This window comes from Cydia strobilella, chromosome 1 (assembly GCF_947568885.1).
Source record: "Cydia strobilella chromosome 1, ilCydStro3.1, whole genome shotgun sequence".
Classification (NCBI taxonomy): domain Eukaryota; kingdom Metazoa; phylum Arthropoda; class Insecta; order Lepidoptera; family Tortricidae; genus Cydia; species Cydia strobilella.
In genome coordinates, this window is record NC_086041.1 from 24,139,797 (window position 1) to 24,160,370 (window position 20,574).

The 20,574-nt window shown below is 40.5% G+C and overlaps 1 protein-coding gene across 1 annotated transcript in view; it reads right to left on the minus strand.

Moving 5' to 3' along the window:
- Window positions 1-20,536, minus strand: part of LOC134742851 (transport and Golgi organization protein 1) — a 26,285-nt gene extending 5,749 nt beyond the window's left edge. Inside the window, exons 1-11 of the mRNA XM_063676039.1 lie at window positions 20,330-20,536; window positions 18,298-20,259; window positions 17,701-17,900; window positions 13,614-13,905; window positions 12,512-12,708; window positions 9,581-9,712; window positions 4,323-4,471; window positions 3,636-3,737; window positions 2,708-2,919; window positions 1,945-2,098; window positions 461-649 (exon numbers count right to left, since the gene is read on the minus strand). Coding sequence (XP_063532109.1) covers window positions 461-649; window positions 1,945-2,098; window positions 2,708-2,919; window positions 3,636-3,737; window positions 4,323-4,471; window positions 9,581-9,712; window positions 12,512-12,708; window positions 13,614-13,905; window positions 17,701-17,900; window positions 18,298-20,259; window positions 20,330-20,426 — 3,686 coding nt within the window. The 5' untranslated portion in view covers window positions 20,427-20,536. The remainder of the gene's footprint in view (window positions 1-460; window positions 650-1,944; window positions 2,099-2,707; window positions 2,920-3,635; window positions 3,738-4,322; window positions 4,472-9,580; window positions 9,713-12,511; window positions 12,709-13,613; window positions 13,906-17,700; window positions 17,901-18,297; window positions 20,260-20,329) is intronic.
- Between the last annotated feature and the right edge of the window lie 38 nt (window positions 20,537-20,574).

Below are 20,574 nucleotides of genomic sequence, written 5' to 3' on the forward strand. Positions count from 1 at the left end.
CTTGATTTTCGAGGCACGTTTTTTCCTTAGACTGTATCCATCTTTGGTACAACTATTTACAATAGACTACCTGAGACAGTCACTTCAGTTCCTTCATTGATTAGTTTTAAGTCGAAACTAAAAAGTTGGCTTCTCGAGCACACGTTCTATAATTATGACGAATTTTTAAATGTTTAGTTAATTATTTTATTTTATTAACCCATTTACAGTTAATAAATAAATTGTATCCTGATTTGACCTGTTATATTAGAAATATAATAAATAATATGAGTATGAGTAAAACCGAGACAAAATCTGAGTTGCAGCTTTTTTTATGGTTAGTCAAATAATCTTTACAATTTTTACTTTCTGGCGCATGTCCTCAGCCATTTTCAATTACTGAGCTGTGCTTATAAGAAAGTCGGAAATTAGTACATACTTATCCACTACCAATGTACTACGTATACAAATTATTCCTTACCTATCTCTGGACGTCGGACGTCGCCTAGACCTCGGCGAGTACACCTTTCGGCGGTCGTTGGGCGAATATTTCCTATCCGAAGGCCTCATTCGCTCCGGCGAATACCGACTTTCAGGCGAATACCGACTTTCGGGCGAGTACCGGCTTTCAGGCGAATACCGGCTTTCTGGCGAGTAGCGCCGGTCGTATCTGTAGAAAAACAAAACTATATAAAAATTGATTGAAGTTTTTTTTGTACAGTTATTTAAATAGCTTTAAGCTCCATTTACACGGTGCGAGAACTTGCATGTAATATTCGATACATTGCTACAGTTGTAGTTTGTAGTGCATAATTATTTTTCATCGTATTTTCAGGGACGGTATTTTTGGCGGAGGGTCGGCAACGCGCATGTTATACCTCTGGTATTGCAGGCGTCCATAGGCTACGGTGACTGCTTACCATCAGGCGGGCCGTATGCTTGTTTGCCACCGTCGTGGTATAAAAAAACTTACGAACGTGTCTTGCTATTTCAGTCAGTCTCGGTACAAAAAGTACTGAGGTTGACTGAAGAAGCATGACAAATACGAACGTTTTCGAGAAAATACGACGGAAAATAATTATGCACTACATCTGTAACTGCAGAGTACAATGAACTCAGTCGATTGACCAAATATACTAGATATTAGCGCCTGTCCTCCTTAAAACGATGCTTACTACTTGGTAAAGCTAGAATTTAGCGTATTGGCCCAAAGTCATAAGCTCCCAGGCTAGCGTGGGGAAGACAAACAGCCGAACGGTGACGTCCGCGCTAACGCGACCGCTAGTGGCCTCACCGCTTTCCGTGTTCAAGTGTATTGTTTAGATAGTGGAGGCTCATCTAGGCTGGTGCGGGGAGGGCAGGCGGCCGAGCGGCGGCGGGCGCGGCAGCGGCGGCAGCAGCGGCGGCGGCAGGAACGCTAGCGGCGGCAGCGGCGGCGGCACCACGCCCGACCCGGGGTCCGTGTTCAAGTGTATTGTGTAGATAGTGGAGGCTCACCTAGGCTGGTGCGGGGAGGGCAGGCGGCCGAGCGGCGGCGGGCGCGGCAGCGGCGGCAGCAGCGGCGGCGGCAGGAACGCTAGCGGCGGCAGCGGCGGCGGCACCACGCCCGACCCGGGGTCCGTGTTCAAGTGTATTGTGTAGATAGTGGACGCTCACCTAGGCTGGTGCGGGGAGGGCAGGCGGCCGAGCGGCGGCGGGCGCGGCAGCGGCGGCAGCAGCGGCGGCGGCAGGAACGCTAGCGGCGGCGGCACCACGCCCGACCCGGGGTCCGTGTTCAAGTGTATTGTGTAGATAGTGGAGGCTCACCTAGGCTGGTGCGGGGAGGGCAGGCGGCCGAGCGGCGGCGGGCGCGGCAGCGGCGGCAGCAGCGGCGGCGGCAGGAACGCTAGCGGCGGCAGCGGCGGCGGCACCACGCCCGACCCGGGGTCCGTGTTCAAGTGTATTGTGTAGATAGTGGAGGCTCACCTAGGCTGGTGCGGGGAGGGCAGGCGGCCGAGCGGCGGCGGGCGCGGCAGCGGCGGCAGCAGCGGCGGCGGCAGGAACGCTAGCGGCGGCAGCGGCGGCGGCACCACGCCCGACCCGGGGTCCGTGTTCATGCTGTCCAGCGGCGAACACATTTCTGGAAAGATCGACAAGAATGGCAATGGTAATGGCCACAGTTATAGACAAAATAGTAAAAATACTCAGGGTATAATTCACTTCGGATTAATATTTGGAAGGACTTACAAAAAATACTTCCACCTTTTTCGTCCCATCACCCGGGCGGGGGGAATGGGTAAACCCATGTGTTTTCGAGATACATTATGCGGTCCCACATCCCACACGCTGCTACGGTGTGAGCGGCTTACAGATCCGCATCCAATGTGAAGACTGTCATACCACTAAGATAATATCAATCTACCTATCTATATGTATATAGCCTTAGAAACCTGAGTAAAAGGAGTGAACAATGCACTATATATTTTGACTTCCAATGTGAAGACTGTCATACCACTAAGATAATATCATTCTACCTATCTATATGTATATAGCCTTAGAAACCTGAGTGAAAGGAGTGAACAATGCACTATATATTTTGACTAGGTATGCCTGTAGGTGTGTGCCTTAACACATTGTTACAGTGCGATAAGCGCTGAAGCTCGCGCAGGAACTAAACTTTACCATATTTCCAAAAGCATGTGTTCTCCTAGTCCCAAAATAAAATAAATTTAGCGTGAGAAGTACTCACGACCGTGCGGCGAGGCCGCGCCCTCGGCGCGCGTGAGCGAGGCCATCTTGCGGCGCAGCGCCTGCGCGTCGTCGCGCGCCGCGTCGGCGTCGCGCCGCGCCGCGCGCGCCTCCAGCCACGCGGCGTGCGCCCGGCCCTCCAGCGCGCCCACGGCCGCGCGCCGCGCTGACTCCTGCTCCGCCAGCTCCAGCGTCAGCAAATCGCATTTCTCCCTAAACACAATAGAAGGCACAGTGGTGTATTCCTATTTGACCCTCCGGCACAGATGGGAATAGGTCACGTTCTCGTGGGGCGGGGACAAATGAGAATACATCGGTACTGTACCGGCACCAAATAGATAGTGATGGCCAAATTAGCCAAATATATCGGTACGCATCCTTATTTACATGGTACCGAAGGTGTGTCACGATATATTTGGGCACTTTGGCCGTCAATATCTATTCGATGCCAACTGTATATTATTGCCGAGGGACGAAAAGTAAGGAACTACCTGGCGTGGTGATCGCCAGGCCAAGGAGATAATGCGGCCATTTCCGAGTATGCTTAAGAAAATCAACACTCAGAGCCAATGGTATCTAAGTAGACGAAATGTTCAAAATGATTTGCTTACCGCCTTACTCTTATAACATTATAACAATATTAACAATAAAGTGTGTGTTTCATATTTCTCCCTTTTAGGTGCTCCTCCTGCTGACCGTAGGTAATAAAAACTGACAATATTAAAAAACTTTGTTTAGTTACAATCGTTTTCCGGACTTAGGTAATTATTTTATTTTTGCCGATACCATATATTTCTATAGGTAAGTACCACCTGTCCCTTTTTTTTATTAACATAGTTAGAAAAAAATGGGTAGTCTATCTCGCGGCGAGAAACTGTCGCGCCAATCATGTGCTAGGCTTACTGTATTACATTTTATACTATACATACTTGTATCTCTGAACCTCTTGCTGCATTAGTTCGATTTTTTCCACCGTGCTCGCTGACTCGCCTTGTTTGCTGAGAAACAGAGATTCTTTGGCACTAAGCTCTCTGAAATAAAACAAAGAAAACTTTTAGGGTAAATTTCTCGAAAAGACGCTCTAAGCGAATTCCATCAGGACTTTTTTCGTAACCTAAGTTAGATAGTATAGACCAGTTTTTGGCATACCCTTATTCCTCCGAAACGCTTTTCGCATAATTGGTTTTCGACGAATGTTAATGTAGCAGAAACCTTATTTGTTTTAATTATAAAAAATACGAATATTACTTTGTCCGATAATAAGTTTGCATATTACGTTTATGCCGATTGTCTTTTTGAATAAACTTGATTCGCATAAGTGTATTTGGCATATATCCCGTAATACAAAATTTATAAAGCGTACATTTCTAGCTTAGCATAATCTCTTTAAGACAAATGTCAGTAAAGCAAAAATCTGGCTGCCAATAAAGTAGGTTAGAACGGCGACCTCAACCGATACCAAATGCTGTTAGGAAATTTGGTTAGGTTAGGTTAGAACTGTGACCTCAACCTAAAGTTTAAATTTAAAATTAGGATTGTATTTTGACTTTGCTGACCAGATAATAGTCACGTCGGTGGGATGTGAGTGGTTAAATAAGACTAAGTACAAAACTTACTTCATTAATTCACTTTCTCTCTCCTGGAAGTATTTGCCGAGCACCTCGAGCCGGGTCGAGGCCTCTGTCGCTTGCTGGCTCGTAGACGCCAGCGACTCCTGCGTTGTGTGCAACTCTTCTGACAGACGTGTCCGTTCTTTACGTTCAATCTAGGCACATATAAAAACTTTTATAAAAAAAGATAAACTGACTACAAAAAGGATGAAATAAAATATTGTCCTTTTTAGGGTTCCGTGTTTAAGTATATGCGTTACCAACTTATATGTTTGAAGTCGGTGCCAAGCCAAGTAGTAACAATACCAGTCAAAAATAATCAGATTTAAGTCTATAAATCCCATTACAACTGTACAAATATTATAAACGTGCAAGTAATTCTGTCTCCCTATTCGTTACCTTTTCATGGCTAAACAACTGAACCGCTTTAGCTGAAATTTGGCATGAAAGTTCCTTGAATTGGTTATCTTTTTTTTATAAAAGTTTTTTATTTTTTCATTTTTAGTTTTAAGAGATTGTTAAGAGCGTGACGCATGAATGAAAAACATAATCATGTTGAACTCTAAATTCGTAAACTTTATTAAATAATCAGAATTTTTCTCGAGTCCGTCTGGGAAATTATTCCTGTCACTAAAACCATTCTCCACCCCGCCACTGACCCAATCCCTCAAACCCCCCGATCACTCAACCTCACAGCCATCAACCCCTGATCACTGAACCCCTCGACCCTAAACCACCAACCCTTCAACCGCCATTCCCCGACCCCTAACCCCAGACCCCTTACCTCCTAACCCCCAATCCCTCAGTCCCCGACCCATCAACTCACCTCTCCTCAACCCCCAACCTCAAATCCCCCAAACACTAACTTCACCTCTCATACCTACCCCTCACCTCGCAGTCTCTTATAAAATCTAAAAATATAAAATCATAATACACATACGAGGGAAGTTCCACATTTCGTCCGTGGTCTTCATCATACCACGAGTTTGATATTGATATATTCGCTATCGTGTGCGTAACTTACCTACTGTTTATGCATCTCGCTCGTACTGGCATATTAGTGTACAAAGTAAGTTACGAAAACGCTAGCGAATATTTAGTGTCAAACTCGTGGTTAGGCTACAGTTGCACTACATCAAATTGGTGGTTTTTGGGAGGAAATGCTTGAGTTACTTTAGAAAACACCGAAATCACCATACACATGCCTTTAAAAATTGAGGAGTTCCCTCAATTCCTCACGGATTCCATCATCAGATCAAAATCAAAAATGTTAAGAAAACACCTTGGAGGTAACTTCTTTCACACAGAAAAAGAATTACTCAAATCGGATGATGGGTGCCGGAGTAATCGCTGAAATCATTATCATCAAAACAATCATCATCATCAGCTCCACTTCAGCAAATTGGTGGTTTTCGAGAGAAAATGCTCGAGTTGCTTAAGAAAACACCCAAATCACCATACATGTGCCTTTAAAAATTGAGGAGTTCCCTAAAATCCTCATGGATCCCATCATCAGAACAGCACCAGATTAATGTGGGACCACCTTGGAGGTAGTTCCTTTCAAACAAAAAAAGAATTGTTCAAGTCGGACTACGGGTCTCGGAGTAATCGCTAAACATCCTACATTAAAAAAATCATCATCACTATCATCAAAACAATCATCATCATCATGTCCACTTCATCAAATTGGTCGTTTTCGAGAGAAACGGCTCAAGTTGCTTATGAAAACACCGAAATCACCATACATGTGCCTTTAAAAATTGAGGAGTTCCCTCGATTCCTCAGGGATCCCATCATCAGATCAGAACCAGATTAATATGGGACCAACTTGGAAGTAGCTCCTTACGAACAAAAAAAGAATTACTCAAATCGGACCACGGGTCTCGGAGTAATCGGTGAACATATAGGTACATAAAAAAAATAGCCACAAACGAATACAGAACCTCCTCCTTCTATGAAATTGAAGTCGGTTAAAAAATATAAATATCGTTTTTAGTGTTCCGTACAAAACTTTGTTCACGGAACACTTATGGGATCACTTCGGACTTGTTTATTGTCGTTCCTAAATAGTTACCGTAGCGTATGGACTTTAAGGCCGTTACATACTTTGTGGCATGGCTTTTATCCACGAAGATTTTTTAAAATTGACGTTTTAGCGGTCAAAGGGTTCTTAAATTATACTGGATAGCATTAGATCGCAATACGTAGGGGGGTATCCATTAATCACGTCATACGTTTTTGGCTAATTTTTGACGTTTTTGGCTAGTTTGATGTGCCGTTTGGAGAGGCGCCCTGGGATCGCGAACTTTAATTATTCTTCGAGGTGTAGAGGATTCAACGAGTAGGTAGACAGCTCGCTGACCGACAGATCATGAAAAAATCACGCTTTTTTACATGGCAGCCCCCTTAATTTTTAGGGTTCCGTACCCGAAGGGTAAAAACGGGACCCTATTAGCAAAGAGGATATAATAAGATAGAGCGGTACTGTAATAGTAAATTTTGTAACCACTGTAGATTCACTGCCATCTATCGACATACTTTAAAACTAAAAATGAATATTTATAAAAATACGTTAAAATGTATTTAAATATGGATAAATGATTTTTTTATTTGCATTAATTATTTTTATATGATTTTGACCCATGTTCTTTGACTGATATGCGTTAAAATTATAAATAACAAACGAAACCGTCAACGCCATCTATACGACAGTAGGCCAAAGCTAGTAGCCCCCTCTGATCGAGAATAAAATTTTCGTGATTTTCGAGGCACGTTTTTTCCTTAGACTGTATCCATCCATTACGGAGTTATATCTATCTTTGCTATTACTAAGACTCCGCTGTCCGTCTGTCGGTCTGTCACCAGGCTGTATCAAATGAACCGTGATAGCTAGACAGTTGAAATTTTCACAGATGATGTATTTCTGTTGCAGCTATAACAACAAATACTAAAAAGTACGGAACCCTCGGTGCGCGAGTCCGACTCGCACTTGGCCGGTTTTAACTTTGAATTTTTTTCGAATGTCCCATATAACCGTTAATTGAGATAAAGCCCGCTTACAGACATAGGGCGACAGTATGGAATTAGACATAAGCTTCTCCTCTCTATAGTCTAGGCGCATACTGCCGGCAAGGCACGGCATAGCTCGCACTGCCACGGCTTCCCAAAGGTTTCCTCGGCATCTTTAGATACCTACACCTCCGGCTGTCGAAACGACCTGAAACCTGAAGACTACCGGAGCTTCTCGAAGACAGTCTAGGCGTCTTTAGATACGCCTTACTAGGCCGAAGTAACCCGACGACTGTCAAGGCCCCTTAGGCATGTCGGAGCTGCCGAGCCGTGCAGTGCTTTCCAAAAAAAGCTGGGTTCGAAGAATCTTAGTTTTATTTTGACTATGTTAACTTCCCAGCTCCCGCTCGAGAGAAGAGAAGAGATTGTAAATATTCGATAAAAGACCAACGGTTCTGTCATCTTTCGACTTCTTCGTGTCGTGTTCCATATTTACGCAACTTTCGCTTATTTAAAAATATTCCCAAAAGCCTTCGTGAAATATTCCTGCTTCACGTCAATACAACAAAATTAATGTAATCACCTGTACACACTTCATCGTGTAAGATGTTGGTAGGTTTGTAGGTAGATATTTACTATAGACTATGTTTACTAGACTTAGGTACACCTAATCGTCCTAAGCTCTTTTTGGGATAGTCATAATAGCACTAATGTAAAATTTTACAGAGCCTAAAAACGATTTTCACACAATACATTGTGAACATTAAATACACGGGGTGGCAGAGGTTGCTGCGTAATAAGCCGGTTTGCGAGCGTACCTACTTTGTTTGATTTCACGTTTGAGTGCACTTTTCACTCGCTGCCGCTTAGGTTGAATCAGCAGAGCCGTGCGAGCTTACAGCGCTATTTTGTATCAACATCGCCTCCCCTTCCTAGTCCTTGCTGCAGGATCTGCTGGCTGGAGTTACCCCAAGTATCAGTAACACATTGTAAACCTTAAATACGCTAAATGGCTAAACGTAATACTACTACTGTTTATTACACTTTTAGGTTTGGCCCAATTTAATGAAAAAAATACACGTCATATTTCCTTAGACCCCCCCCCCCCACTGCCCCCATAGTGGTCTTTCGTGTTTTTATTTCAGACCCCCTCCGCCCCTTACTTTGCATGACGTGATTAATGGATGTCCCCTAGGTTTTAATAAGAGCAACAAAGGCTAATGTAATACACTGATTTAAACTTTCAAGATTTTTACTCATTATTATTCACATAGGGGAAACGAAACGTACCATAGCGGAAAGAGTTAAGGAGCATATCGCAGCTGTCAAGAATCGTCAGGTGAACAAGTCTGCCGTAGCTGAGCTTTTACTAGAGTCAGGGCCAAACCACTGGATTAAGCTTCACAACCCTAGAATACTTTCTACAGATCGTGGGTTTTATAAATTCGTGAAGCCATTGAAATAAAAAAAACATAGAAATTTCAATCGAGACGAAGGTTTTAAGATCTCATCCACATGGAACCCAGTCATTAGCAAATGTAAGCGAAAATAAATAACTCAAGCTCAAAAATCGAATATCGTGTGTTGTGTGTCGACCCGGTGACATCCCTAGTGCGCAAAACGTTCAAGTTAATAAACAAGACCAAGAGCGGGTAGTTCGAAAAACTCGCGCGCCTAAAAGATGTTGATGTCAACTTTAGCCAGTCTTCTCCGAGACCACGGGGACAACGCCGTCTTCGAAACGTCGGAGGTAAATTTAAAACTTATTTTACGCGGTTAATGTAATGTCGAAGTATTTTTGTCGTTACGTCTAATATTTAAACAGATGGTTATTTTCTGACAAACTAAGCAAACATTATAATAGCATTATAGTCATTCTTTGTAGATCATATGAATAATAAAAAGCATATGTACATTGTACATGACATAAACACGTCCACAACAAAATTAGACGTCGTTTAAATGATAAGAGATGAGTTACTTACATTATCTACTAAAACGAGGCCATGATCTTTTTAGATAGATAACTAGTAACTATCGTATCGTCACTTAACCTTTTCGAAGCCGTGTCAAACACAAAAATTGTCACTCGGACGCCACGTGTCACCGAAGTGTAGAAACTGAAATTGAACTTTATCCCTATGCACGTAGGTCTATGTTGCTCTGTGGTCTGTGACGGATTAATCCGTCTTTGGCGTTGGACCTGCGGTTCGGATATATCCGTCGTTGGCGTCGAAAAGGTTAAACATACTTACTTCATATCTGCTCTCTAAAGTATGTTTCTCTTCCAAAGCCTTCGATAGCTTGGCCTTTATTTCAGTGTGATCTATTAGAGATGCGGCATCAACGTTACATTTGGATCCACTCTTCAGTTCTTTGATTACATCCTGGAATCAAAATTTATATGTATCATTAATATTATTAAATAAGTTGTTGTTAGCAACACCCTTAGAAGTTGCCTACAATATACAGTGATAACTTAACCAGGGGTGCGAAACTCCTCGCTTTCGGCAAACTCGGCTCCGTTCGGCTCAGCATTGCTCCGAGCAATTATAAGGCTTGGCACAACTTGACGTCCCTTTGCGTGCACGACCACAGATAAGATAATGACTTGAATTTTGACAACCCTAAATAGCCGAAAGGGATAGTGCCATATATTAGAAAGGGACAGCATGATTCGACCGTGACCTGCTGTCAAACTTCGGATTTGTAGGAAGTTTCCTTTCTGTACGGTAGTACTATTATTTATTCTGCGACTTAACTCAGATCTTCCGATTAGTATGTAGGTATTAGTAAACTTTACTTTTACATGCTGACAAGTTAAAAACAATGGGGTTGGCAACTGTCAAAGGTTTACATAGATGGCCATCATAGCTTGCCCCTTTCACTATGAGATTTGGCTTAAAGGGCCAACCCTGTGCCCAGTGCCAGCATCAAGGGCATAAAATTCCACGAATTAATAAACTAGTGGATGTGAAATGACTCCTATTTAGTATGAAAACCAGTGTCGCTAAACTCACACATTCATAGCCACGTTAAAATATGTCACACACTTACAAAATTGCTCTGATTCGTAGCAACTTTCCATACCAAAAGGTTATTACCGGTGGACATTTCTCGAACGAATATCAACTGTAGGCTACATGAGTGACGGTTTAAAATATAATGTCAAAGCTATATGACATACGACTCTTTCATTATCTCATTCATCTCACAAAAGCTCGCTCAACGTTCACCTAATACAACTACTCAACACCAGATGGCGTTATTTTATATAATTTTAAAATCACTTACTTATTACAGGCGAGAAAAGGGCTAAAAAACCAGTATAAGTAAGGTCTAATTACGCATGGTTTGTTACGGATCTCACGGTCACGTTACACTGGTGCTTTCGAGATCTCTACACGCCTGCGAGTAGCTAACGGTTGGAACTTCTTTCCATTCGACGATATAGGGAGGGGACAGTGTAATCGGAGTGTTTTATCGATATTTGTGTGTTCAGTTAGGTATTGATATTTCATTACCGTATGTTTTAACACATTTAGATGATACTTTATTTATGATTATAATATAGGTAGTGATAATCGTGATTGTATGAAAAATAATATGTAGTACAGTATAACAAATATCTAACTAGAAATTTGTTTCTTATTAATTGACCAACTAGATTGTTAATGTGAACATTAAATATATCTTAAAGTCAAACAGATAAAATCATAGTTCTTTAAAGGTCTATTAACTCGGTATTGCTGTTATTTTGTAATCACAAATCTGCAATTACTTACATAGGTAAGTATTCGTCTTTAACAATATATTTACTTGTAGCAGCATTTAAGGCCAATCTAAACGGGACAACCTGATTAAATTGTCAAATTAATTGTATGGTGTGAAAGCATACATGAAACTGGCTCATCGATCCCACTTGATTTGATTGTAAGATTGTGACCTATCAAATCAGGAAGGGGGGCGGGAAAATTCCAATATTTGACGCTAGTTTGCGTGGTACGGAACACTTTTTATTAATTTAGTGAGCCCGAATGTCACTAATAATTACTAAATTAGTAACTAAGTTGCGTGTGGACGCTAGATGAGATGTATGGCAATTTTATCCCCAGAAATCTTTCTCTAAGAAATGCTCCTAGCAAATGGTGCTATATTTTTGCGGAAACTAATTTTCTTGCCCAGTAGCATTGATCCATTTATTTTTAATATCGGCATCTTGTGGTAACCTACAATAATTAATAATAAAGAAATAGAAAATATAAAACGTTTATTCATGGCACATTGCATGCATTGTACGCATAAGTGCATTAAGTACCTAGTCTAATTATATTAACGATGAAAATATGATGGGTGTAAAAAACAAAAACGTATGTAAAGGAATACGAAGGTTTGAAAGGTTGCCATGAAATGACCCCGACTTAACTTAGTGCTTGATGAGCAGAGCTGCCATATTTACTAAGACATTGATTATCCCAAATAATAATTAGAAACGTGTCTAAAATAATAATTTATTACCGAACCAAACATCAAACTTGAAATATCGTAACTTTAACTTTGTCGATATAAATATCGACATTGCGCAGCATCTGAGTAGCGAAGTTATTTGACATTTAGGATAGCGAATATTCCAGATAAACGTAAAGAATCGTGACAAAGGATTGTGAACTCTAAGTTCTAACTGATAAAATATAGATTTACTTAACGAACATTCCTAAATAATGCAAAATAAACAGATTTTTCGTATTTATTGGATTATATTTAAATAAATAACCACCGGTGATAGGAAATACCTCCACGTGAAAGATTTTTTAAACCGCTGTGATTTTTGCAGCTTAATACTGCACAATACGGCATTTTAAATTTAATTATCAATTTTTGTTAGACGAGCGTACGTACTACGTGAATGTCATTCGAGCATGAAGTTTACACAACAACTGAGCATAGTCTGTGCATAAAGTGAGTCGGTCGCTACTAACTGTCGGATAGACGGGAACGCCCACTTGCCATCTCCATCCTACTCCGTGTAAAATTCCATTAAAAAATTGACACAATTCTAGGGATTGACAGGGCAAGCTATGCTGGGGCCATCTGCTAAATACTTCGACCGGTCAACCCCATTCCTAAGCGATCTGTTCTAGCTAACTATAATTATTGAGTGTAAATGAGTTAAATCTATTACTCACTTTCATAGCAGTTAGTTCGTGACCTTGCAGTTGTATCGTATTGTTGGCCTCGGCCAGCAATGTGTTGAGTTCTTCGAGCTGCTTCTTTTGTTTCCTGGACTCATCTACCGCTGCCTCAGCAGACACATACTTTAGTTGGAAATTGTCCCTCTCTCGACTAACTGACATTAATTCTTCTTCAAAAGCCTGGATTTTGTCTAAAATACATACAATTTGAATAATAAACATACCCGACGGTTTATTTGATTTTTAGGGTTCCGTACCCAAAGGGTAAAAACGGGACCCTATTACTAAGACCTGTCTGTCCGTCTGTCACCAGGCTGTATCTCATGAACCGTGATAGCTAGACAGTTGCCGCTATAACAACAAATACTAAAAACAGAATAAAATAAATATTTAAGTGGGGCATCCCATACAACAAACGTGATTTTTTTGCCGTTTTTTGCGTAATGGTACGGAACCCTTCGTGCGCGAGTCCGACTCGTACTTGGCCGGTTTTTTAAATTGACTTGTTTCTAAAGGAGCATTCCACGGAATTATCTACCGACAGTCTGTCGAGTGATAGCTACACATTAAATAGTAGGTACAGTCGACGTAAAAGATATGTTCACATTTTTCGCCTTATCCCAAAGGAGTAAGATGTAAAAGTGTAAACATTAGGGAATGCAAACCGGTTTTTTTTCCATAAAAAAGAAAAAATGTTTCAGCACTCCCATCCTATGGGAATTTTTTTTAGGAACTGCGGGTCAAAAATTTTGTTTTGACCTCTAGTATGCGTGTGCCAAACGGCTAACATGTACATCGATTTTCGGTTATAAGATAAACGACTTACACTACACAGTATAAAGGTGTGTACAGATTTGGTGAATACGTCGCTCCCACTCTACACACGCACATCGTACTACGTTACGCAAACAGTTAGTAAACCTTCAGATTTGAACGCACCTAAGGGGCCCACTAATTACCAGGCCGCCGGATGATATCGTCCTGTCAGTTGTTCGGAACTGTAAATTTTTTTCTAACTGACAGGCTGATATGAGTGATATCGTCCGGCGGACTGATAATCAGTGGGCCCCTTTACAGGACGCATGACAAAACTTACTATTTAAATCTGTTATGTGCTCTTCAGAATTAGCTCTCTCCCCTAAGAGCTCACTAAGAGTATTCTCTACTTCACTTAGAGTATTTTGCAGTTCCATGGCTGTGTTTTCCGAGACCCGTAATAGTTTCTCAGTGTCATCCAACGATTTTCGAAGTCTTTCATTGTGGGCTTTTAATTCTTCAATCTCTTCTTTTAATGATTGTACCATATCATCCATGCCGAAAGAATTATCTTCGATGCCAGCTAGTTTGGTTTTTGTAGAAGTAAGCTCCTCTTTGAGAATCTCACATTCCTGAAAATTAATGTATTTTTTAATAACAAACCATACATTGTACAGTAGTGTTGGGCAAAAAGTAATTTAATTACTAATTAACAATTGCAATTAGTAATTTAAATAAAAAATTCAATTACATGGAAAAAGTAATTGGGCCTTCAATTTACAATTGCAAAATAATTAAATTAATTACTTTACTCAATTATAAATTACTTTTTTTGAATACAAGACTTATCATTTTTATTTACAAAATCATATTAAAATTATAAATGAGATTTAAATTTTACTAACCTTACAATGTTTGACTTTTTATACTAAAAGAAATGTAGATGATAATTTTTGCAAGACTTTGTACAAGGGGAAATAATAAATAAAAAACAGTTTTATGTATGGGAAATCAAAAGATTAAAATGTTAGATTTTTATACCATGTGACAGTGGGGACAGACAGGGACAGAGGAGTCTATGTCTAAACTTGTAATACATACTCGTATTTATTATTATTTATCTCCACGGGACTTAATCGCGTAAAATAGTTTTAAAATGACAGATAAAATATGACAGACTGTCTTGTCGATATGGGAAAAACGTGAGTACGAGTCATTATCACGGCGACAAAACTACCACCACGGTTGTAAATTTATCAAGTGCTACCTTGGAGAATGCAACTGTCAGGGTACTGGAAAAAGGATTAAACTTTGCAATGATGCCTAAACGGGTTCCGTACGAAACTGTTATCTGTGGTGTTGAGGAGGCAATAACGCGTAATAAGGTGCCGTCGTATGACGCGGATACGTTAAGACAGGATGTTGCCGTTATTCTAAGGAAAGCCAAACTGCCAAAGAGTAACATCACCGCGGAGGAGCGATCAGCCCTTGGGGATCTGAGGAAAAATGAGGACATCCTGGTTCTTAAGGCTGACAAGGGGAACGCCACTGTAGTGATGGACTCAACGGACTACGATAGCAAGATACGACACTTACTGGATGACGGTCTCGTTTACAAGCCTGTGTCATACAATCCTACTGCCAGGGTCACTCGTCGCATCAGGGCTGTTATCAGAGACAACAGAGGATTGTTCGAGGAAGATGTCTTCAATCGTTTGTACAAACCTAAGATTGTACAACCACCTAAATTGTACGGATTGCCGAAGGTACATAAAACGAACGTGCCTTTGCGGCCTATCGTAAGTCAAATCTCATCTCCTACTTACGATCTTGCGAAGCATGTTGCGTCGGTATTGCAGCCGCTTGTAGGTGGGACGCCATCTTTTGTGAAGGATTCTCGTCACTTTATAGACATTCTCAAGGGTATAACGCTGGAACCGGACGACATAATGGTGAGTTTCGACGTTGAGTCGCTCTTTACCAATGTTCCCGTGAAGGAGTGCCTTGAAGTGGTCAGAGGGAAACTGAGCGATGGTGGAATATCGGAGTCGGTCATGGTGTTGCTGAGAAACTGCTTAGAAGGTAGCTATTTTTTGTATAATGGGAAGCATTACCTCCAGATCGATGGTGTGGCCATGGGTAGCCCTGTAGCACCGGTTTTGGCAAATATCTGGATGGAGCATATCGAAGCCAGTATAGACCTGCAGCCATGGGCAGTAAAGTTGTGGAAGAGATATGTTGATGATGTTTTCTGTGTTATGAAAGGTGGAAAGCAGGAATTGGAGCAACTACTCCAATATTTGAATTCAATTCATCCTAAGATAAAATTCACGTATGAATTGGAATCACAGCGCAGTTTGCCTTTTCTGGATGTCAAAGTGATTGGTCGAGTCGACGGAACCCTGACGCATACTGTATACAGGAAGCCAACTCACACGGATAGGTATTTGAGCGCTTTTTCTCACCACCATCCCCGACACTTACAATCAGTTGTCAGCTCGCTGGTGAACAGAGCACAAGATCTGTGTGACCCTGAATATTTAAAGAGCGAGATGTCGCATATTCAGGAGGTACTTAGGTGGAACGGGTATAAGGTGAGAAAGTGGCAACCCAGACGAAAAGCAAGAGTGAAGCGTCCTGATGTCTCCAGGCAACTGGCATTTTTACCTTATGTGAAAGGAGTAACGGATAAGGTTGGCACAGTACTTGAGAGGTACTCTATAAGGACGGTATACACTCCTTTATCCAAAATTGCAGGAAACCTGAGGTCACCGAAGGACGTTATCCCGTTCCAGTCACCTGGCGTTTATAAGATCGATTGCAGTTGTGGTAGTTCCTACATCGGGGAAACGAAACGTACCATTGCGGAACGAGTTAAGGAACATATCGCAGCTGTCAAGAACCGTCAGGTGAACAAGTCTGCCGTTGCTGAGCATTTACTAGAGTCAGGGCCAAACCACTGGATTGAGCTTCACAACCCTAGAATACTTTCTACAGATCGTGGGTTTTATAGTAGAAAAATCCGTGAAGCCATTGAAATCAAGAAACATAGAAATTTCAATCGAGACGAAGGTTTTAAGATCTCATCCACATGGAACCCAGTCATTAGTAAGTGTAAGCGAAACCAAATATCGAAAGTTGAAAAATCGAATATTGTGAGTGTTGTGTGTCGACCCGGTAGCATCCCTAGTGCGCAAAACGTTCAAGTTAATAAACAAGACCAAGTGCGGGTAGTTCGAAAAACTCGCGCGCCTAGAAGATGTTGATGTCAACTTTAGCCAGTCTTCTCCGAGACCACGGGGACAACGCCGTCCTCGAAACGTCGGAGGTACATTTTAAAACTATTTTACGCGATTAAGTCCCGTGGAGATAAATAATAATGAGTAAAAATCGTGAAAGTTTAAATCAATACTCGTATTTATTGTTGAAATATTTTTTCGCCTGTTTGTTGTTATATTACTCTTTTGGCAACAGAAAGTAATTGAGTAATTTAATTAGCAATTGTTGTAATTGCAATTACATAGCAAATTGAATTGCAAGTAATTGAATTTTCATGCAATTCAATTACAAACAATTTAATTACATGCAATTCAATTAGTAATAAAATAAAAGAAGTAATTAATTGCGCCCAACACTGTTGTACAGTCAGCTGCAGGGAAAACACGAGGGAAAAGGTACCCCCCCCCCTCCCCTGCATAGCATAGAAGTTTGGATGCAAAGGTGCAAAGCGAAAGTATTGCTGACTGTACATTATTACATTAACCTTTTCGACGCCGTGTCAAACACAAAAGCTGTCATCCTGACGCCACGTCAGTCGTCACTGAAGTGTCAAAACTGAAATTGAACTTTATGCTTATGCATGTAGGTCTATGTTGCTTTGTGGTCTATAACCGATTAATCGGTCTTTGGCGTTGAACCTACGGTGCGTATATATCGGTTATTGGCGTCCAAAAAGTTGAATGAATTATTTCCATCTTATTCCCTAAGTTCATACACACCCTACATGCCTAATTACATTAAAATCTATCAAAAGCTTAACCATGAAAAGGTAACAGGTAAACCAAAATTTCTAAACAGCTCATTCCGTAATAAATATCTTATAGGCATGACCAAGGTTCACATGAAGGGCTAACTGCGCTGGCGTGGACACCTCTTTATGTGTGCATTAAAAGTTCGAAAAGGCCACAGTGCAAACACAGGGCATCTCGAATAGCGTAATGTGACGCGAAAAGCATTAAATTACAAGTATATGGCAAGTTTCCATAACACTCCTGTTAATGTAAAAGCGTGTGCATGTTTTTACATAGCCTTACGATTTGTCCGGTATGCGTGACGCATAAGTCAATAGAGCAAATTTGTATTTATACCGTTGACTTTCAATATTTCATTATCATATTGTATTAATTTAAAACAAAAAATATTGCTACCTTAGTTGAGAAAAGTAAATCTCTCTGCAATGTGTTGATTGTGCCAATAAGTTTGCCATCCCGTCTACGGCCATCTATGTAGTAAAATCCCAATATGAAGAGCAGGACAGAACTAGCTGTAGTGACAAGGAAAGTCACAAAGCGATTGTTTTGCTCCTTAGATGTGCCATCACAATATTCATCAGTAAAACATGTGTTGCCTGTAAAATAGAACAAGTAACATTTTATTTCCATATATTTTAACTATTTCCACAATTTTTTTATGTATGATTACAATAAATGTGGTAAGAGATATTTATTTATTTAATGTTTATTACACAAAAGAAAAAACATCATACAAAAATGCAGACTTAATGCTATAAGGAATGCTCTATCTATCAGTAAATTGTCGGGCAAAGAAGATAAGTTGTAGCTGGTGCAATATCACCAATTACTAATTAATCATTGATTTATTTGAACAGGTGTAAATGTGTCATAGTATTCACATACATTTATTATAGGTTGATAAGATAATAATTGGGATTTAATCTGTATCTCATCATGAAGTGGCTTATGGATTTGAGAGATAAGTCTAGATGTGCTTAACATATTACTCACCAGAAGATGCATAAAGTTCATTTGATTGAGATTTGGCTCCCAGAACAGAGTTATAAGTTGAAAGAAAGTAATTGAAGTAAGAGAATGTTTCTTCTGCCTCATTAGCCAATTTAGGATTAAAAATACTTTCTTCACCTGAAGTTTCCGCTTTAGATGGCCATAGATCTAATATACTCCTAAATAAACCTGAGAAAAATCCTGTGCTGGATGTCTCTGTATCTGGTATTGATACCGTATTGGGAACCACAGGTGGTTCTGTTGATTTCAAATAGTCCACCATTGGAGTTTCCGTGGTAGTCACCAGACTTTCAGTTTCTGTTGTAGACAATGATTCTTGACTAGTAGCTTCAGAACTAGCATAGTAATTATTATCTGTGGATGTTTCTATGCTAGCGGGAGTGGTTTCAGTACTAACTAAAGTTGATTCGGTAGTCTCTGGACTTCCTGGGGTGTTGGTTAATTCGGAACTAGAATAAGATTCTGTACTTAATTCTTGTTGTTTTGGTGTATTTGTTTCAGAACTTACATGGTCAGCATACTGAGAAGCTGATTCTGGGTTTGGGGGAACATATGTGCTTTCAGATGAACTAGGATAATTGTATGCATTGCCTGTACTGTCTTGAACAAGAGGCTGTTCAGGAGAACTTTGATAATAAGTGTTACTTGCAGTTGATTCTGCCCCTGTAGGCTGAGGGGTTGGATCTGGGCTTAAGTAGCTATTAGCATTACCAGTAGAGGCTTCTTGGTACACCGGAGCAACTGTTGTGGCTTCCAGCGTGCTTCCACTATTTCCTAGATCGTATTGCACTTCAGCATTTAATGCTGTTTCAGTTGATCCCACTGAAAAAGTAGTGGGTTTACCATACTGTTGTTGGCCTAAACTACCTTGATGTTGGTTAGCATTGTAATCATAATTTTGGTTACTGCTGCCAAAAGCACCATTATTATATTCCGGTGGTACAGGTACATGTGGAGGTTGTGGATATTGATTGTTTACATTATATTCTGATGCAGAGTGACCATCAGTTGATGGTTGCGGTGGTTGTTGTGTATTAGAATCTATATTTACACTTTCTGTTGTGGTACTTTGTTCAGTTGAAGTTTCATAAGGTTGCGGAGTAGTGTTTTCAACATTACCATCGGTTGGGGTTGACACATTTGGTTCCATATTTTCCATAGACTCAGGCTGGCTTAAACCTTGCTGTAGGTAATCAACCTTGTCTGTCATATCTACCATGTTATCAGAACTTACTGTATTGCTAGTAGCACTGGACACCAGCTGCTGTGGTTGGGGAAGAATTTCTGCATCTTCTGGAAGCTCTGGATTGTGGACATTCAGAATGGTATTATCGACTGGTTGTTGTGAACTGCTTTCGGGTGAGGGCTGAACATTTTGATTTGGTTCTATACTAGCAGACAAATTATTCTCGGCTTGCACCTGCATTGATTCACTACTTGGAAGATCAACACCAGGTTTATTTTCTTGTAAGGAATCAGTCTTTGCATTTTGGTCAGACAAATTATCATTACTACTTTGGTCAGGAGTGCCTTCAATGCTTATTTTATTTGGGTCAGGAACATTTTCACCAGTATTTAAGGCAGGAGGAACAACTGCAGGTAACTCTGTGGTAACATCAGGCTGTTCAGAACTGATTGTAGATTCTGTGGTGTAAATAGTAGTGCCCTCAAAAACTTCATGTGCTTGTTGAACTTTATCTGGCTGAACATCTGCATTTTTCTGCATAGGAACAATTTCTATTGGGTTCTTAACAAATACTTTGTTTTCTCTTAAAAATTTCTTGTTAACAAATCCATGTTTTCCATTTATATCAGCATACCATAAGTCTGGGTTCGTACCAGCTGACTTCATGTAAATGACAGCGTCAGAATTTGCTCGATATGAAATCAGGTCCGCATCAGGACTGTTATAAGCCAAGAGGGTTTTAGCTTTAGATATCGGTTCTGAAAAATAACAAATAATGAGAAGAAAAGTTACAGATTTATGTAAAAAAGTCACTTTCATTTGCCTTACCGCTACATTCCTTGTTAACACAGTACACTTTATCTGGGTATCTACAATGGTGCAATGAAATAAATAACATAAATAATATAGCTCTTAATAAAATCATTTTGACATCATACTATGCGAACATTTATTTCAATTATTTTATTTTATTCGTATAAAAATTCACAAGATGTTTAGCCACATCATCTGTCAAGTCGTTCGATCGTTTTGTTATTGCAAGTTACTCTATGGTTATGGATATGGATTTGTAT